Raw genomic sequence first — 19,450 nt, forward strand, 5'->3', positions numbered from 1 at the left:
TCTGATGCACAAAGCCAGAGAGAAAGCCTCTACTTCTGCGACTTCTAACCTCACATTCTTGGGCTCAGCGTCTCTGTACTGTTGTTTTTAGTGTGTTTATTTTGGTTAAAAGCTCAGAAGAGAATCCAAGGAGAATTCTAAGAAAAAACAAAACAAAACCAGAAATGCAAAAAGCTGAAAAAAAGATGTAGACCACCTCATGTAGCTGATACAGAGAATAACACCCAAATGCAGAGACTCAGGAAGCAGAAAGGGAGACGGTGGAGAAGGACGGACACTGCTTGTGTGGCTTCTACCTGCCATGTTGGCCTGGCTGGTCCCCAGGGCCTGAAGTATCAGCTGCAGCTCCCTGACCGCCATGGCCGCCTCTTCTCCACAGGACAGGTCTGGTTCCAGGACCACTTCCAGAAGGCCGACTCCTACCAAATGAGAGGCAGCATCAGCCTGACTGGAGCTCTCCAATCCCATCAGCAGATAAGTCAGCGGAAGCCTTTGGCAAACCCTGCCCTGTGTCACCGAAGCACCGTCAGAGTGGGTCCTAGCCTCCGCATTGCTTCTCTCTTTCCCCCCATTTTTTTGATTCTTAACTTTGGTTTATCTTTTAAAGTCTCCCTAAGATATTCAGCTGTGGAGTCCTGACCAGGTGGCTATGTTTGTCTCAGGGATGGGCTGTTAGCAAGCCCAACAGCAATCCCAGCACTCAGATCAGCTGTGCCAGTGCCAACACTGATACTCTCACCTCCACTGTCGGGCTCCTGGGCCTGGGTCCTGGACTGGATTAGGGAACTGGAGGGGAGGCAGGGATGCTGGCAGGAAGTCACAGAAAATCCCTAAGCCTACCTGCCCTGTTCAAGTCAATGAGCGTCTGAGACCGCAGGTCATCGTGGAGGCTTTTGCCGCTGTCTTGCTCCAGCTGGATCTGCTTGATCCTCACTGTCTTGTTGATCACCTGACTCCGCTTCATCCCCACACAGACGCTGTAGGCCAGGCTCCCGTTCACAGCGATTGGGAGCCTCTGCTGGGTAATTTGGTAGCCTGCCTGCATACAAACATGCGTTATGTAGTCACTGGTCCATAGATACAAGCTGGGTCCAGTTTACTATTCCTTTTAATGTCACAGAACTGTACGCTTACATAAAAATGCAACACAGCTAAACGAAAAAGGAAAGGGGAAGAAAAATTAGTTTATGCCTTGCAGCCATAATTCAGCCTGGCCTCTTCTGGCTTTTTCCATCCCCCCTAACCTTCCCTGGACTCCTCACCCTGAAAATAATGATGCAATTAACAACACGAATCCTATCTTCCCTACTGAAGTTCCATTTTGGGGAATAATAATCTCATGGTCAGAAGACTCTAAGAAAAGAATGTATTGTTTCCACTTAGCTCATTAGCCTAAACCCTGCATCTGATTACTGGGCTCCTGACAGACCTTCCTTATTGGGAAGTGCTGGCTAAGCATTTGCTATCTACTCTCAGCACGGCTGACAGCAGTTGCTACTAGCACAAGCTCGCTTTGTTCCTGTTGTTTAAGCTAACCGATTGTGCCAGCTGCCCTCCCTGACCCAACTTTCCTTGCTCCTCCAGCCAGAAACTGCTGGGACACGCACATTCAGCTAATGGAAAGCACGCAGTAGTAAAATACTGACCAACCTCAGGGGCCCCTCACCTCCTCCGAGGTGGAGAGAATCACTTTCAAACACACACGCACATCAACATATTTGCTAAAGAGGCGGCAGACCGAAACTGGAGAATTGGGGAAGCACAGAGAACAGCTGAAGCGTCTGCAGGGCTTACTGGAGTCTCTGACACCGTGTTCTCAGTACGTGACTCCTCTTAATCCGCACAGCAATTCAAGGAAGGAGATACGGTGATCCCTCACCTACTGCGGGAGTTGCGTTCCAGCGACCCCCGAGATAGGTGAACATCTGCCAAGTAGTGGCGTTATATTTATTCTATTATTTATATATATTTTAAGACTTTATAAACCCTTCCCACACTCCTATACACCTTTCCCACACTCTTATAAACACTTCATATACTCTTAAACACTTTCTACACTCTTAAACCTACATAACTTTAACAACATATAAAATTCTATATGGGTACTCACCAGTGAAGTATACAGTCGTCCCTTGGTATATTGTGGTTCACCTCATTTCGGCTTTACTGTATCACAGGGTTTTAAAAAAAATTTTAGATTTTAAAATTTAAAACTTTTTAATTTTTAAAAAACCCTTGATACAGCGAAGCCGCAATAGGTGAACCTCGATATAGCAAGGGACTGCCTGTACACGCATGGCAAGGGTTAAGGGCCTTGCCCGAAGTCACCTAACTAGTCAGTATCAGCAACAGGATGTGAACTTAGATGGTCTGGCTTCAGAATCAGTAATCCTAGGCATGAGGCCAGCGTTTTCCAAACTTTAGCTGCTTCAGAATCACCTGGCACACTGGTCAAAACGTCTGGGGTGGTGCCCGAGAATTTCTGACAAATCCCTAGGAGAAACTGACGCTGGTGGCCCAGGGAACCAGGCTTTGAGGCAAGGACCACTGTTTTAGGCTAACTCATCCTCTATGTGAAAACAGGAAGTCTCAGTTCATAAAAATTAAACTCTGGGTGGGGCTGCCAAATAAAATACAGGATGCTTGGTTCAATTCAAATTTGAATAAGTTGTTTATTCAGATAAATAACTAATACTTTTTCAGTGTAAGTATGTCCCATGTAATATTTGGCAATACTAACTCTGAATTATCTGAGCTACTGGGCCAGAAAGAATTCAAAGACACCAATACTCAAAACATCTCAGTTTAGTAACCTACCACTAAGTCTCCCACCTTAACCAAACTGGTTATCACTCTTAAAAGATGTGAAACACTCGGGTTCATTCTCTCTACCCTAGGAAAGAGCAGAATGTTCTAAATGCCGGGAGCCAAAGGGTAAACGCGGCAGCAATTGGAGAGTTCGGGTTCTCGTTTTTTTCTGAAGTTTCCTCCCGATCTCACTCACTAAGAAACAGCTCACCTGTCTCCAGTTCAAGAAGAACGGGAAGCAGTATCATCGCAGCTGTTTTTCTCAATCTGAAGAAGGGCCACACTGAGGGTCAGAGGCTCTGATCAAGTGAAATATCATTTGGGGAAACCCGGCCAACATTACAGTTTTGGTTCTGTTCGACATTATAAAACACTGCCTCTAGTTCCCAGTGGCTTCTCTGAAAGAAAAACGCTTTCTAATTTTAAGGAAAAAGCAGGTTAATATGGGGTTTACTGCTCAGCCGATTACTGCTGTTAGTCTAGACATCTGGTTCATGTTTCTGCTTACTATTGTCCACTTACTCGCTCCTCGTGAGATGACAGAAATGCCTCCAAAGGTGAAAGTCCTATTATTGGGAACTTCAACTTGAAAGAGCGAAGCCCTCGCTGCGTCTACAGAGCTACAGTACGCATTTACCGTTGCATCAGCCCCAGAGTTAGCTTTTGTCCTAACAGGCAATTAGTGCCAAACACCACGGCTGGGCTGAGCCTGGGAACAGCGGCTTCTACTCCCCGTTCAATTATGAGCCAGCCGCCAGAAGCATGAGGCTAAGCAAGGAGTCAGCAATCAGGACAATTGCATCCAATCTAGTAAACATCGGGGGCTCCTGTCTTCATCCGGGCTGGGCAGCACTTCCCGCTGAGGGGGACAGAGCTCAGACGGAAAACATGAGAGGCTCGGCCCTCCTCCCTGGCTCCAGGAACCTACAGCTCCTGCGAACTCGCAGAGGACAGGCCACAAAGCATACTTACAGGGAGGTCTGCATAGAAGTAGTGCTTCCTGTCAAACAAGGACCTCTTGTTTATGCGGCAGTTCAGGGCCAGGCCTGTCATCACTGCTGCCTCTACGCACCTCCTGTTGAGAACCTGCGGAAACAAGACACACAGCTCCTCTCAGATCCACAGTCTGAACAAAGGCTTCTTCCACAAACCAACACCCCCCGAATATTCAATTTGGCCCTTCAGCAGGCATTATCGCTGGTTCTCCGTGTGGGCGGCTCCAGTTCACAAGCCACCTGTCTGTCTGGAACGGGGAAAACTTTATATATGGAAGAGAAGGCATGTGGCGGTGGGTCCCGCTGGGCAGGTAATGAACTGCCACCTCGGGGATCCTTCCCCCAGTACCTGGCGTCAAAGTTAACAAGGAGGGTCCCAGAAAGGCTCAGCAAAGTGGTCTCCACATGGAATCAGCAGAACATGGAGCTGGTCAGAATGAATGAGAGGCCCTGATTCCTGGGGGGAGAATCCACACAGTGGCTCCCCAAAGCACCTCCGTGAGGCTGGAAAATAGTGTGACAGAGAGAGAACGAACTCCTGGAAACTCCGGGGCCATAGTCATCTCAAGGACTGGGACCTGTGGCACACATTTCCTTGCCCTTGCCTCCTTGTCTCCACCCAGGCCTGGCCAGTTCTCTGAAGGTGGAGTCTCAGTGCCCAGCACCCTGACTCTCCTTGGGGACTGGTCCCTCCAGGGGCTCTGGGAGCTCAGGAGTTCCCACTTGCAGGAGTGGGCGGCTAAGAAATGGCTAGTAACTTCCCAGCATTTAAGAACGCTGGGGGAGGGAGAGTTGTAATAAGACAGACAACTTGACACGAGCAGAAGGAGCATTAAGTTCCAGAGTCAGGTCCAAATCCCACTTATGCTGTGTGTGTGTATGTATATATATCTACGACTAGCTCAGTTTTCTCATCTCTGAAAGGGGGACTTAACCTCTAGCTTGTGGAGTGGCTATAGTAACAGTCAGAACATATATTCTACAGTAGGAAGTCAATAAATAGTTCATTTTCCCCACTGTACTTTGGGAAAAATTTTGAGGCATCATGTTTGCTGATGAAACATTTCTATTTTTATTAGAATATTTATCATGTGCTTTAGCATATTTAGTGTGCTATTATGTATACATGGCTTCCCAGTTAAACATTTTCATGTCCAGCATTGTATTTCAGCCTCACGGCAACCCTGTAAAAGAGGAACTTATAATATTCCAGTATTTCAGAAAAAGAAAAATCGAGATCCAGAGATACTAAGAGGCTCATCCAGATCACAGAGCTGGCAAACGGTGAAGCTAGCTCTCAAGTCCACCTGTGCCCTCGCCAAGAGGGTGCGGAGCGGAGCCCCCACACCGTGGGGCCTGGCTCCCCAGGCTGCGATGACCAGGGAGGCGCACACAGGCACAATCTGGTGGTCAGACACAGATTTGAAAACAAGTCTGCACAACAACATGCAAGAGGCATCTCTATTTTCTGCAACATACAGCCCCCCTCCCCAAGGAAAATCCAAACCGCCTGTGTCCCTCCTGGTAACAACAGGAGTGCCCTTTCTTCTGGGAGCCAGCCCACAAAAGGGAGCCAGCCCTCGCACGGCCTCCGCTCGGGGCTCTTCATTCCGGGCAGAGTCATATTGTCAGCTCTGCAGTGATAATGGTTTTCATGAAAAGAGGTGTGAGTGTAGGGAACAGGATGCTCTACTTACTGATGTTTCCACTTGCTGTTTGGCACTTTACTGAGCAGTTGTTACTGTAATACAAATATAGCTGGTACACACTGCTGCCAAGTTCATGCCCAGTGGTTTGGGCCCAGGCACATGAGGCTGTGAAGCTGGTGTCCCTGCCCTGGGCCCTGCTCTTCCCAGGCTGGGCCCTAGCCTGGGTTTGTAGCAAACTGCTGACCTGCTAGTCTGCACCGGTGCTTGTGTTTTCACTCCCACTTTTTAAACCACAGCTTTCTCTCTCATCTCTGTCCAACCTGCCCCTTTGGGGCCAGCCTGCTTCCTCCCAGGAAAGAAGAAACCCTGGGTTTGTTTTTGCTTGCTTACTTCTAAGCATGCACTGCTAACAAACTGGCTCTGTCGACAGGCACTGTGAGGGAGAAGGGTTGTGGGTGATCACAGACTCTCACTGTGCCTACGCGCAAAGGAGTACACAGGCATGTGATAAACCGTGCATTTCCAAAGAATAGGAATGCAGTAAAACACACAAACATTACAGTAATATTGAATATATTTTAATCTGCTTTTGATGATTTAGAAGGCTTGAAGTACCTCAGGGTCAGAATTATCAGCATCAATCATCACCGTACTACAGTTGCACTGAGGGACTAGTAAATACGGAGTACCAGTTAAAAGAATGCCATGAAGGAAAGAATTTATTATGATCTCAGTCAAGCTGTTCGTGACAGATGGAGGTCTAGGTCAGCATGTTCTGAGGAGAGGATGCAGAATTGAGAAATTCAACTTGGACTGTCTTTATTCTAAAACATTTCTTAAATGTCTAAAAAGCACTAGGTTTCAAGGATACAGAAGTAAATAGGACTGTTGTCACTGGCCTTACTAAATCTGCAGTGGGGACACGGACCTGCCAGCATCTCCAACATCCTTCTCAAGTTCACCTTCCATACCAGGATGGTCCTGCTACAAATGCCAATCTTACAGCATTCCAATGCCTAAAATCCCTCTGCAGCCCCCAATGCCCACATGATCAAGGCCAAGCTCTTACAAGATCCAGCTCCTGCCTGCATCCTCGATTTCATCTCCTATCCCCCCACCCCAAACACATATGGTCCATCCAGTGCCCCTGTACAAACCCTGCTGACCTGCTGAATCTCCCTCTTCCTAGTCCACACAAAATCCACTGAGATGCCCCTGAATCTGTGAAACTTTCCTTACTATTCTTCCCAAGTACTGCTAGGGCCTTCTACACGCTTCCATTTGTGTTTGCATCTGTGCATTGAACTTGCTTACATATACTTCCATTACAGTAAGTCTCATAAGGATAGAATTGTCTGTTCATCCTTGTTTCCCTGGAGCCTCATATAGAACAAAAAAAATAGTGGTGCTCAATTAATATGTGTTAAACTTAAATGAGGAGCGAGGTGACAGATATCAAAAAAAGGTTTCAGACAGGCAGCGTTGCCTGAATTTCCTCTAAGGTATTCCCTGCCACCTGTTGGCTTCAAACTTGTTTCTGAGAGTGCCCTGAAGTGACAACCAATCATGTATATGATATGACTAAAGAGGTAACTCGAAAACTCGAAAGACTAACTTGTCCTGAAGAAAGCATGGTCCAGGATTTTCTCTGCAACCAACACGACCTGACTACAAAGGACCTCGGGTTGGCCACCCAGCTTTCATGTGCAAGGAGAGCAATGACCCTTGCAACTCACACAGCGCACCTTTCTCAGCTGAGCCTTATGAAATGTACTTTGGCTTTGGGAAGAAGTATTTATCATGCATTTTACTGTGTTAGCTGGTGTGCTATGCACATCACATACGTTTGCCATTTAATCCTCAAAACACTCCTACAGCAGACACTATTATGATCCTCATCTTACAGATAATGATGGGAATCACAGAGATTAAGTCATTTGGTCAAGGTGACACTTATACAATAAGAGGCAGAGCTAGGAAGTGAGACCCCCAGAACCCGGGCTCTCAGCTGCGACACTCCATCTCAAATCTTCAAAGAATGATGCGTGCTGGCATTTGTTATCAACACTACCAACACCTGGCCATAACTCTGGAGCATCGACTCAAACCAAACCCTACTGCAGAAAGATTCAAGGTAGATACTGTTTCTGACATTTTCTTCTTGCCTATTTCTATCTTTGTAGGCTTGTTTTCAATGTGTGGTTGCCTCTCATGCACCCCCTACTGGAGACCTGGCCCACAACCCAGGCATGTGCCCTGACTGGGAATCAAACCGGTGGCCCTTTCTTTGGTCATAGGCCCATGCACAACCCACTGAGCCACACTAGCCAGGGCTGTGGGCTGGTTTTGAGACATCTTTCTTCTAGAAGGCAAACACTGTTCTTTAATTTTGTAAAACTCTTAATACACAGTCTCTGGCATGTGGAGGTTTGATAATAAACAGACCTATAGGTTTTCTCCATCAGCAGGGGATGTTTTATTGACAGACGTCTAAAACCCCTAGACACAAACATCCACGAAATGATTTATCAAATAAGAGTCTGATTCTTTTATTAGATCAGAAGATGGGAAAGGTATGATGGGTAGAGGCAGGAGATAAGATAGTCAATAAATTTTGTGACTGGTAGAGAGAGATTGGGAAGATCACGGCCAGGAAAAGGATAGGGGTGGGGGATAGTGACTGGTTTTTAAAAAGAATCACTCGTCTGTAAAACATGAGCAGTGCTGCAACCATAAACTCTTTGAAACCTAAAATACGTCCAGAGCATAAAGCAGCAAAAACATGCAAGACACCTCCCAGGGCACTTTGTGACCCCGATTTAAGAAAGAGTCTTCTAGTTTTAAGACGTATTTAGCCTAACCAAACACATCCTGATGTCTGAGTACAATGGCCCATCATTTAAATGACAACTCCCAACATATCCCTCACCCCCCCCCAAAAAAAACCCCACCATGTTTTCTACACACTGAATTTTCCTAGTGTATCTGATTTTCTCCTCTTCCCAAATCCCATTGATAACGTCGGGCCTCCATTCCAACATCAGCCTTCCAGCCAAGACTTCTGCACTAACTACCTGGCTTGGATTCTCTGCCTCCACTCTTAACCCTCTGATCCCTCCTCCACACTCAAGAGCGACCTTTCTAAAAGATAAATCTGTTCATGTAATTCCCCTGCTTAAAACCCTCCTCAGGGTTCAGCACAGGAGGATAAAGTCCATGTGCTTGGTGGGATCCTCACTGCCCATGGTGAGTTAGCCCCACGACCTCCCCAGCTCCCACCCCCTCCGTTGCCCCTAACCCAACAGCCTCCCATGCAACCACACGGGTGATGTGCTTCTGTCCAAACTGCTGCTTCTGCTGGCAGCACCTCTATAGCCAGACCTCAGCCACTACAGCCAGACCCTGGCAAGGCTCCTGGATGTCCCACCACCAGCCTTGTCCAGTCCCTCGAAGTCCCCAGCACTCGGCTGAAGCACTGTCTCCCAACTGGACTGAGCTCCCCGGGGGCAGTCAAGTCCTCCTGTCTCACTCTTCTCTGCCCCGTTTTCTGCAGGCAATACCCAGTTCATTATACATTAACTGAGGTGATGAGTAATGTAACACTCCCTTTCTCAACACCCATAAGCTATAAGTAAAAGCAAAATTGTTCTATAAAATATATGTGTCAGGAAAAAGAAACCACCCTGAGTATGGAATATACAGCACATTTAATGCAGAGACTTCACACAGGTGATGGAAGAGCTGAGAGGTCAGGGGGCAGGAGGAGGCAGCAGGAGATTCTCAACAGCAGGAAGCCACCCCTACCCCAGGGCCGGAGGGCGGGGCACAGAGAGGCAGCGCTACTAGAGCCAGGGTATGAGGCAGCCAGAGGATGCTGGCAACAGGGAGGGTCTGTCTCCCAGCAGTTGGAGCCCTGGACAAGACCCATCTACCACCAGAGATGTTGTGGGAAGAGGAGCAGGAAGAAGAAATACCCTGTGGCTTCTCTCCTCCCACCTCCAGTCCTTCACCAGAGTTGGCCGTGGGCCCACCAGTCAGGTGACTGCGGCACTAGGAACTGCAGCCTTTGGGGAGAGCCCCCTTACCCCCCTACGTGATACTCGGAGGAGCCGGGGAGCAGCGAGGTGTGGACATGAGGATGTGCAGACCACAACCACACAGCAAATACACACGTTTTTATATCCACTTCAGTGACTTTCTTTTGATAAACAGTTAATAAATTGGTGCCCCTCTCAAGTCTGTCCAATCAACATAAAATTGAACATTTTGTGGATTTCTTTTTCATATACTGGGAGCCAAGAATAATAAATGCTACTAATTTACAAGGAACATTAGTGATAACTTGGGTTGGACTTAAGTCGAAGTCTACATTAACTATTAGGAAAGAATTTACAAAGCAAATTAATAGCATGAAGAAGAATGCACATTCTACTTAAGTCAATAAAATATTCCCTAGGATTTCAGCATATTTATGTCAAATTCTACTAATTACAAATGAATCTCTTCACTAAAGTCTGGCTCTGGGACCTATACCAGGAAATATTTTGTGATGTACTTTAAAGGAATAAAACTGCATGTCTTTCAAAATAGTCCATCATTCACTCCATTTCTCTCCTCTTCCTACTTTACCTTCAACTGGTGAGCTCAGGATGCTGCGATACCCACAGTCAGTCCAACTGCTGCCAGTGCCTCCTTGAAAAACCGAGGAGAGGTTACAAGACTACTGTGCTCCCTGAATATCCAGCTGGCAGTTCCTCTGGAGCATTAAAACAAAGAAGGTAAGTGGGAATGTCTGGGGTGGAGGAATGGGGGGGGGGATGCTGGGGGGGGGGGATGGAGACAACTGTGCTTCAACAATAAAAAAAGTGGGAAAAGAGGCTTTTGAAATTAACAATAACAAAATAGAGATTTTGCAAGAAAAAAAAGAATATGAGGTGATGTTTCACAAAAAGCCCAAAAGGCAATTATTCTGTGAAATTAATGCTATATATGACAAATCTGATGACTGAGATAAAGCATGGTAAACACTGTAATTTATGAAGAGACAGTAATTAAGATTTATTAAGTAAAAACAAGGCAGTAAAATGGGCCTTGATCTTACTGCTAACCATAAATTTGTCTCAAAGCATGAACTCACTCTGATTCCTATTCAAGGCAAAAGTTGCCACACAGATAAATTTTCATTACGATAGAGAAAACTGTTCCCCCTATTTCCTACCCGCTACATCCCTTCTCACCATCAAGGCCTTGTATCATCGGCCAAGACAAATATGAACACTCTTGAGCTGTGATAATTAAGCCTGCTAAAAGTGGTCGGTTCAGATAATTTTTAAAGTGAAATTTTACTACCAAAAGTTACTAGTTTTATGCAGATATTAAATATTTATATGGCTATACCTACATAAATATGTATGTTCTTTATGCCTAAACATGGGCATTGCCTAGGGAAAAGGAGAAAGGAATGCTACATTTTCTCTTTGGTTTAAATCCCTCTTTCGGAATGGAGGGAAAAAAACAAATACCCATTTCACATGAATATTCGTGTTCAAAAGGAGTGCTGTCTGTTGCTTTCGGCCTCCTTGAGCTCCAGTGCTCCTCTGTATCCCCAGGCTGGTCAGGATCAAGGGCAAGGAAATTTTCTTGGTCCAAAGTGTCAGAGGCCCACTCTTCTCACTCTCCTGCCTCTGTCTGCCTGGTGGGAAGGGCAGCCTAGACCAGCTTCAGGCAGTCTCTGTTGCTTTTCCACGGACCACTGGAATACTAAGATCTGACGTTCACCTCTGGGCTTGCAGGGAAAAGGAAACACCCTTGGCCTAGGCAGCTCTAGGCTCGTCTCTGTCCTAAGCATTTAAAACAGTTCTCACATGACACGGGTTGGACTTCACTTTGGGGTTGGAAGCCAACAGCCCAACAACCAGCGTTCCTGTGTGGGGCCTCACATTTGGCCAGTTAGCCAAGTTAGCTCAGAAGGGTTGAGAGTTGTTTGCAACCAGTACAAAACAAGATCGGGTATGCAGGTTAACTGGTCTCTAGTCCTTCTTTCCACAACATTCACAACGGTTACTAACTTGGCATTATTCACTGGCAATTAACCTGATCTCCAAGAAGTCCTCTACTGATTGACAAACAGTGGGCAGGGAGGCAAAACTGAGTCAGAAAGACCTGAGTCGAAATCTCTTTTCTACTACTTACTAGCTGTGTGACTTGCACAACTTACCAAACCTCTCTGGGCCTCAGCTTCCTTATCTGTTAGGTAAAAAATAATAATTAAGTAAAATCACTCAACAGATGGTAGACATTTAGTAAATACTAGTTTCAGAATGGAAGTGTTATTAACTGCAAAATGCCCAACTCAATCCAATCTTTATAAGCAAGCTGTTCTAGAAGGTGAGGGAATCTAATTCCAAAAGGGCCAAACAGCTCCACAGACCTGTTGGTCTGGATTTACAATCCAAGGTAAGGCACGACAGGTGCCAAAATTATGTACCATGTCAACATAATATTTCGCTTGTAAAGGATAACCTACACTTTTTGTGATAATTAGTGTGTTATCTCCAGTGGAATAGAGATCATATTTCTTAACTCAGGAAGCTTATATTACCACATTTTCTGTTTTACAGCGAGGAAAAATTTTCCTGGATTACACCGTATGCTTGCCTGCAGCTGAGAACAGCTCCCATTCTCCGGTGAAAGAAACGGCCTTCTAACAAGGTGACAGTTATCAACCAGTTAACTGAGCCAGGTTTCAGTCCCACCTCACTGGTGCCCACCACACATCTATGACCTCTTGTCTTCTAAGACAGCAGCTGCCTTTGAAATACAAAGAGAGTCTATGGAGAAGAGATGTATGAAAGCATCAAGCAGACATGGGAATCAAGTTTTTAGAAAAACCATTGTTCTTCTGAATGTTTTTTGAATGGGGCCAGGATCTTTAACACAGAAAAGATCCATGTCTTTAACTCTGAATATCTGTCTTTCTCTTGTTTATTGCTTTTAAGAAAAGTGTATTCATATTACAAAGGCCAAACTATGCAAATCCATTCATTTTGGATTGCCCCCATACTTAAACTGCCAAGTCTCTTCTAACTTACCCCAAAATTCACTCAGAAGGCTTTACACCTGCAGAGAAAGATTCGAGGGAATGATAAACTATTTCATATTACTGAAACCTCGAGAGTAATCAGTGATAGTGATAAGAAACATTAATTTCATGAGTGAAAAGCTCTAACGATCCCAATGAAATCTGCTTTCATCTTTATATAAAAGATCAGCATGAAGCTGAAAGATCTGATTTTTGCTGAGATATGAAGCAAGTGGCTTGAACCAAAAGAACTCTTAAGAAATGCTGGCTAGGTGTTCATTACTGCCATGGATAGAGAATTTGGTGGAACAAGGCCTGTGAATGTCAAAAGCAAATCCCCAGAGACACCTGCCATTCCATCAAAAGAGCTCTACTTATGTTCATCAGTCTCAGGGATATGCTGAAGACAGCCTTTGAAAGGGTCTATCAGGACACAGATATTTCGAAAGCAGAACCTATCCTGAATTTCACACAACTAATAGGAATGCATCCCTTAAGAAGCTTAATGGCAAGCCACAAAATCATGGAGGTTAAAAGGAAAAAGAGAGAACTGTACACCTTATACCTATATAATAATCAATGTAACCACAATGAATTCAATAAATAAAATAAAAGCTCAAACTTAGGTCTCCAACCATTAAACATCTGTGTCTAAAACTAAAGTCTATTTCATAGACCTAAACTTTCCTTTTGTTAGAATAAAACTACCAAACAACCCGTCCACCCCAAAACCTGCCAAGCCAAACTGTCATAAGGCAAAATCCTGTAGTTCCTTAATTATGTTTCCTTCAAGAATAAGTAAAATTAAAAAACTGGCCTGAACTTTTAAAAATTGTCAATGCCATGAAAAAAAAAAGGAGAGTGAGAGAGAGAGAAAAAGAAAGAGAGAGGAGGAAGAGAGAAAGACAGGGAAAGGAAAGGAAAGGAAAAAAAGAAGTGGAAAATGAGACTAAAGCATCATGACAACTGAATACGATGGATGATCTTAGACTGGACCCTGGACTGGGAGAAGGAAATAAAGACTGACACTGAGATGACCGTGCAAACCTGAACATGAATTGGGTCTTAGATAACAGTACTGTGTGCATCTTAGCTCTCTGGAGGGTGATAGTTATACAGTAGTCATACAAGAGAATCTTCTGTTCCTAGGGGACAGATGCTGAAGTACTTAGGGATGAAGTGCCTTGAGTGTGCAACTGACTCTGAAATGGCTCATCCAAAGGAAAAACTATTCCAGGAGCAGGATGCATATTCACTGTACTGTTCTTTGGGTTTTTCTATAAGTTTGAATTTTTTTAGATAAAAAGTATGGGGAAGGGAGAAAGCTGGAGATAATAATTCCCTGAAAGGATGGTGAGATGTTACAAGCCTTAAAGCGGTAAGAGGACGTGGGAGCTACCTACAGGTGTTAGCTCCAAAATGACACATGCGGGTCAGCAGCTCTGACTCACTGTTGCTGAAAATCAGCTGTAGAAAAGAATACACTGTATATACACAATATCTATCTGAACTGAACTAAGTTCAATTACCCTGAACTTAGCCCGCAACCCTCTTAGCAAAATGTGAAAAATCCATTAGGGAATTCTCTACTAATATCTATCTGTACCTAGATATCTATATCTATCTTTCCATATATAAACATAAACACACACACACACACACACACACATCCTGCACACAGACAATACATATATATAATCAAGAGCATGAAAGGAAGATTTGCTCATGATTTCACCTGGTAGAAAAATAATTTTCCTCAATATTACCTTTTCTACTTGAAAATACTTTTATCTTCCCCCAAAGTTGTCTATGTATCTTCTTTTCTGTTAATGCTTCCGTTCTGTTGCCTCACCCTACACATGTAAATGCAATTTCTCAATTTGCACCTCTCTGAAAGACTTCTATGACTGAGAACTTCACGTCACTGCTACTCATGCTGTTGTGACAGGTGCTATTTTAAGTGACTTCAGGTGAGTGTTACACAAGTAACACTCCCTGCCCATCCCTACAGGCCATCAGGAAATGGGAATATATTTATTTACCTTTTAATGATGCAAAGTGAAGAATGACTATCATAACAATAGTAAACAACATGTACGTGTCACTGAGAGTTTATGGGGTGCTTCCATATACATTTAACTTCTTTGCAGGGATGTAACAATGGAAGAGAACAAGCAAGAAGACAGATAAGATCTCGCTTGCTTGCTGTGATAAGGAAACAACAATTAGGAGTGACTACAGGCATCTTAAACATTTACAACTAGCTATAAAGGAAAAATTCCCTGTTGTGTTTTGTTGGAAATGAACAATTAGCACATACTGCAGAAGGCAATGCAGTCTGCTGCTTTATGCTAACAATGCAACTGGGCAATTCTCGCTTTTTTTAACTGAGCCCTGACCTCCCTGTGTTCTTGGGCAAGTCAATAGGGCCCTCAGTTTCTTCTATCAATTGGGGTCGGAGCCCCTGACCTTGCTCACTGGGGTAGCCTATGAGAGTGTAAATATCACCGAAAATTCAAGACACTGTTGCTAATCACAGATTACTGCCTGTCTACACCTCCTCAGAAAGAGGCAGAGCATGAAAAAGACCCCTGATTAATTATGCTTCTTGCTTTTAGACTTGTGAAAGGACATGCATGCACCAACTGTTGGAATACAATACTTTTAAAGGCTCCTGGGTTCTCACTTATGCTCCCTGCCCCAACTCCAGGCCTTTTAATAAGGATGCAACCAGTGGTGGAAGGCTGGGGACCACGAAGGCTCACTAGCAAGAACCCTCTGCCGTGAGTAACAGAATGTGCTTTGGAGGGGCCCAGCCTGACTACACAAACTATGCCAACATCACCAAGCCTACGCTTGTCATTTCTGGGATGCCAATGGCAGAATGACTTCTTAACTTTGCCAATATTTTTAAAAGAGCTAAGGAAAAAAATCTCCCACGATGCTGCAGTGGAAAGAAAAGCCAACTCCTTCCCCCATTCTAAATGTGAAGTTGAAAATACATTAAAAAAATGACTAAGTAAAAAAGGCCTATACTAATGGCCTCAAAGGACAAGTATATGAGGTCTGTTGTAAAGGTATCCAGTCATGTACTATGGAAAACAGAGACATTTATTGAAGAAGATACAAAAAATACTGTACATGGGACAAAGATGCCTCAGTCCCCTTCAAAGTAGGCACTTTGGGACCTCACACAGTTCTCCCAATTGCCATTAGCTGCCCCATCGCATTTTCCTGTATCTCATCTATGGTCTGAAATCTTTTCCCTTTCAAAGGTGATTTTAATTTTGGGAAAAGCCAGAAGTAGCAGGGCCCCAAATCTGGACTATAGCGGGGACTGAGCCACCTGGGTGATTTGATGTTCTGCAAAAAAAACAACAACAACAAAACCTGCATGAGACATGATGCATGAGCGGGAGTATTTTTGGGATGAAGCTGCCAACCACCAGCTGCCCACAGTTGTAGCCTTCTGAATCATCCAAACAGTTTCTGCTGAGGAATGTTCAAGCTTAATGCCAAATTCGGTGCTGATTCCTTGCTCTACTCATTCATTTTGAATGCAACGGCCACACAGTACATACACATGCTCACTCAACGGCATCTACCACCCCCACTGAGAAGTACAGTGAAGTCATCATTGCTCACACATACACATTCTAGTCCATGCTTCTTGGCTGCCAGGTTATGCTGATGTCACACAAACTGTTCTCATTATATTAACAGTGGCTGGACTTTTTCCAGACAGACCTTGTGTATCTGTGGTGTGCAGAAAGAATTCCACAGGACCCACTTAAAAAGAGAGTATCTTACCTCTACTCCCAGACACAATGCAGACACAATAAAATTGGTTTACGCATTCGAGGGCACACCAGGGCATCCTCCATTCTCCTGCCCCCATGTCTCCATGTGGCTGGATTTTGCTCTGGACTTCAAACTGTTTTGTCCCTCAAAGAAGAGCAACTTTTCTGACGAGTGACTTTGGGAAAAGGAACTGAGCACGTGTGGGCTGGTCCCTTCTGACTGAGCATTTTTACTACTGATACTATGGCCTCTAGTATAAATCACCAAAACAAAGCTTCCATGAGTGCTTTCTCACCAGCATGCCCACAGCCATGGCATATTCTGGGCTATGCTGGCTACATGATAAGCTTTCTCCAAGTGCAAGGCCTACAGCTTAGGGTAGTTGAGTTCAACCCAGAGAGAGAGGCAGTACTAGAAGCCATTTGCTATATAGCCAGTTGCATTTTTTAAAATCAAGCTATTATTAGTAATAAAGCCGATAGGTTCCGACTCAAGAGAGGAAGAGAGTATTATTTTTTACTGACTCTCTAAAATCACACAGTATCATCCTGGATACTCTTTTCTAGGATGGCACTCATAAACCAAATCTAGAGACCTCCACCATCACCAACGACTCCACAGAGCAGAGGAAAACAAAGAGGACCAGCTGCCACGACCAGTTCGCACTTCCTGGGAGGAAAGAGCTTTCCCAGGTCTGCTGCAGTTCTTTCAGTCCTGAAACTGTCCATGGAAGAAAAATGAACGGTACCCAGCTGCATGATTTCGGGCTGCATTTTTATTATAGGCATCTAGTATAAATCATCCGAACGAAGACTGTATGAGCTGCCTGAATGTCACAGACAAAAACAGTGTCACAAAATACTGTTGGGCAATTTTTTAAACTACTACGTACTTATACCAACAAAAGACCCCCAAGCTTTGATCCCCCCAGGCATCTCTGGTTACACGTTTATATTTTATTTTCTATGCATTCCCACCTCACTTTCTAGCATTACAGACTTTTGAGAGCAGCGGTGTACCACATTACCGCATTATTTTAAAGAGTTAAAAGAGTTCCAGGCAGAGCACTGTCCCCTCCAACAATGGCTCGTTCTGCGCTCAATCTCTCATCCAAGTGCACATTCTGAGGGGAAAACAAACCTGTGTGAGGGGGCATGGAACTGTGAGAAAAGCCCTTTCCATACACAACACTGAAGGTTTCCGGCTCAGACATGAATCTCTGGGGAAGAGGAAATGCTGCCTTGAGATGCTCCTCACCAGGAGGGAGCACAGGGCCAGGTCACAGAGATGCTCTGCAGGCCCTGGGGAGTCCCCCAGGAAGAGGGTAGACGAGGCCCCTCAGGCCCCCCCTGGGTTCCACCACCATGGCCGGGTGGCTCCTCTCAATTCCAGACTATTATTGCCTTTTGTTGTTGCTCACAACAAGATGAATGAGATGGCATCGTCATTTCCCCATAAAGGTGAAGGGAATGAGTCATTAAGGATGAAATTTGGGGGGGAAATAATAACCTTTAAGGGCCGTGGGTGGGAGTGCGCACCCCTGCACAACTCGAGGGAATCTGGAAAGAGCTCAATCACGAGCGGATAAGATGAGCTGAGGTGTGTACAGATCTCAGCTGCAACTGGTATGCAGAACTGCGACACACACAACTGCAGAGCACTGCAACCTGAAGGCGGGGATGTCTTGCTGGCAGAGCACAGGAAGTCAGGGAGGTGCAAAGATGCCTTTCTTGGCCCATTCTGAGTCTGAGTCATCCCCATTCACAGCCTTGGCTAAGGCCCCCAGCTACATGGTCACGTTCTCTGCTCCCTCCTATAAGGTTTCAATCTCAGAAAAGTCTCAGCCCAGACTTCAGATTAAAACAAAACAGAAGTCACTGTCATAAATTCGCTCTAAGGAAGGCTTTGTGTTCAAATTTACTAACTCTGTGGTCCAGGAACCCCAAAGCTAAGAGATAAATATGAAAAATGGCCCTGGATTTGACTTGGGGCATCTGGCAAAAGCCAAAAAGCTCTTTGGTAAGATCTGCATTCAGCAAGCCACAAGAGTCCTACAAATAAATCCCTGTCAGACGTGATTTCATAATCCCAAATTACAAAATACACAAGGTACCACTAGGCAGAATCAGCAGACACGAAGAAAAGCAGAAGAGATAGCCCAATAATTTCAGGTAACAGAATTACCAAACACAGACTATAAAGTAAGTAGATTTAAATCTATTAAAAAAAACTAATACATGAAAGAGGAACCAGCCATTTTTAAATAGACAGGAGAAATATAAAAGAAAAAAACAGGACTTCTTTAAACAAAAGGTATTCTCAGTGAAATAAAAAACCCTGCGGGCAGTTAAACAACAGAGTAGACTTGATGAGGAGAGAATTAGCGAACTGGAAGAAACTGCAGAGAAAACTTCTCAGAATGAAACACAGAGAGAAATAACCCTAAAGAGTTTTCCATCATGCCACTGTTTGCATGGCGATGTGTAGGCGAAGAGCCACCTAGAGGCAGGGCTGCTCTCTGAGCGGTGGGCCTGGGGAACCCAGCGCTCGGTGCACTGCACTGGCGGCTGGTTACTTTAGAGCTCCTTCTGCCCATTTCTTTGGCTGATTCAGCACCTTCCCCTGAGCCCGGGTTTAGACCTCCCATCTGCAGATATTCTAATAAAACAGAACATACCACCAGTGTCAGTACTGAACAGCCGATGCCTCCATGTTGTGCACGCGTGTGGGTGTAGATCTATAAACATACAGGGGTGGGCGAAGGTGGGATTACAGCTGTGAAACAGCTCACTCTTGTATTATTACTTATTCATTATTATACTACTATACTACAGCTGCAGACCTACTTTTGCCCACCTCTGCATTACGTACATATTTAATACTGTTAAGGTTTTGAGATATATACATACTTTCAAAATAACATCACCTACGTAGATCAGATTTTCAGCCACTCCAATTATGGTGGAGCACTAACTAGAAACTGAGCGAAGAACCAGGAGAGAAAAACCCAAATTCTAACCTGACTGGGACGTGAATTATGTGACCATGGGCAAAGTACAACAGCTATGTGCCCATCTGTAGTATAAAAGGACTAAACTAAATGATTTCCAGGATCT

At 44.7% G+C, this 19,450-nt stretch overlaps 1 protein-coding gene across 1 annotated transcript in view; it reads right to left on the reverse strand.

The window, feature by feature from the left end:
• Positions 1-19,450, reverse strand: part of GATB (glutamyl-tRNA amidotransferase subunit B) — a 71,737-nt gene that overhangs the window by 41,744 nt on the left and 10,543 nt on the right. Inside the window, exons 3-5 of the mRNA XM_037168094.2 lie at positions 3,781-3,894; positions 841-1,039; positions 297-419 (exon numbers count right to left, since the gene is read on the reverse strand). Of these exons, the coding sequence (XP_037023989.2) occupies positions 297-419; positions 841-1,039; positions 3,781-3,894 (436 nt within the window). The remainder of the gene's footprint in view (positions 1-296; positions 420-840; positions 1,040-3,780; positions 3,895-19,450) is intronic.

This window comes from Artibeus jamaicensis, unplaced genomic scaffold (genome assembly GCF_021234435.1).
Source record: "Artibeus jamaicensis isolate MK-2021 breed Jamaican fruit bat unplaced genomic scaffold, CSHL_Jam_final scaffold_537, whole genome shotgun sequence".
Classification (NCBI taxonomy): Eukaryota; Metazoa; Chordata; class Mammalia; order Chiroptera; family Phyllostomidae; genus Artibeus; species Artibeus jamaicensis.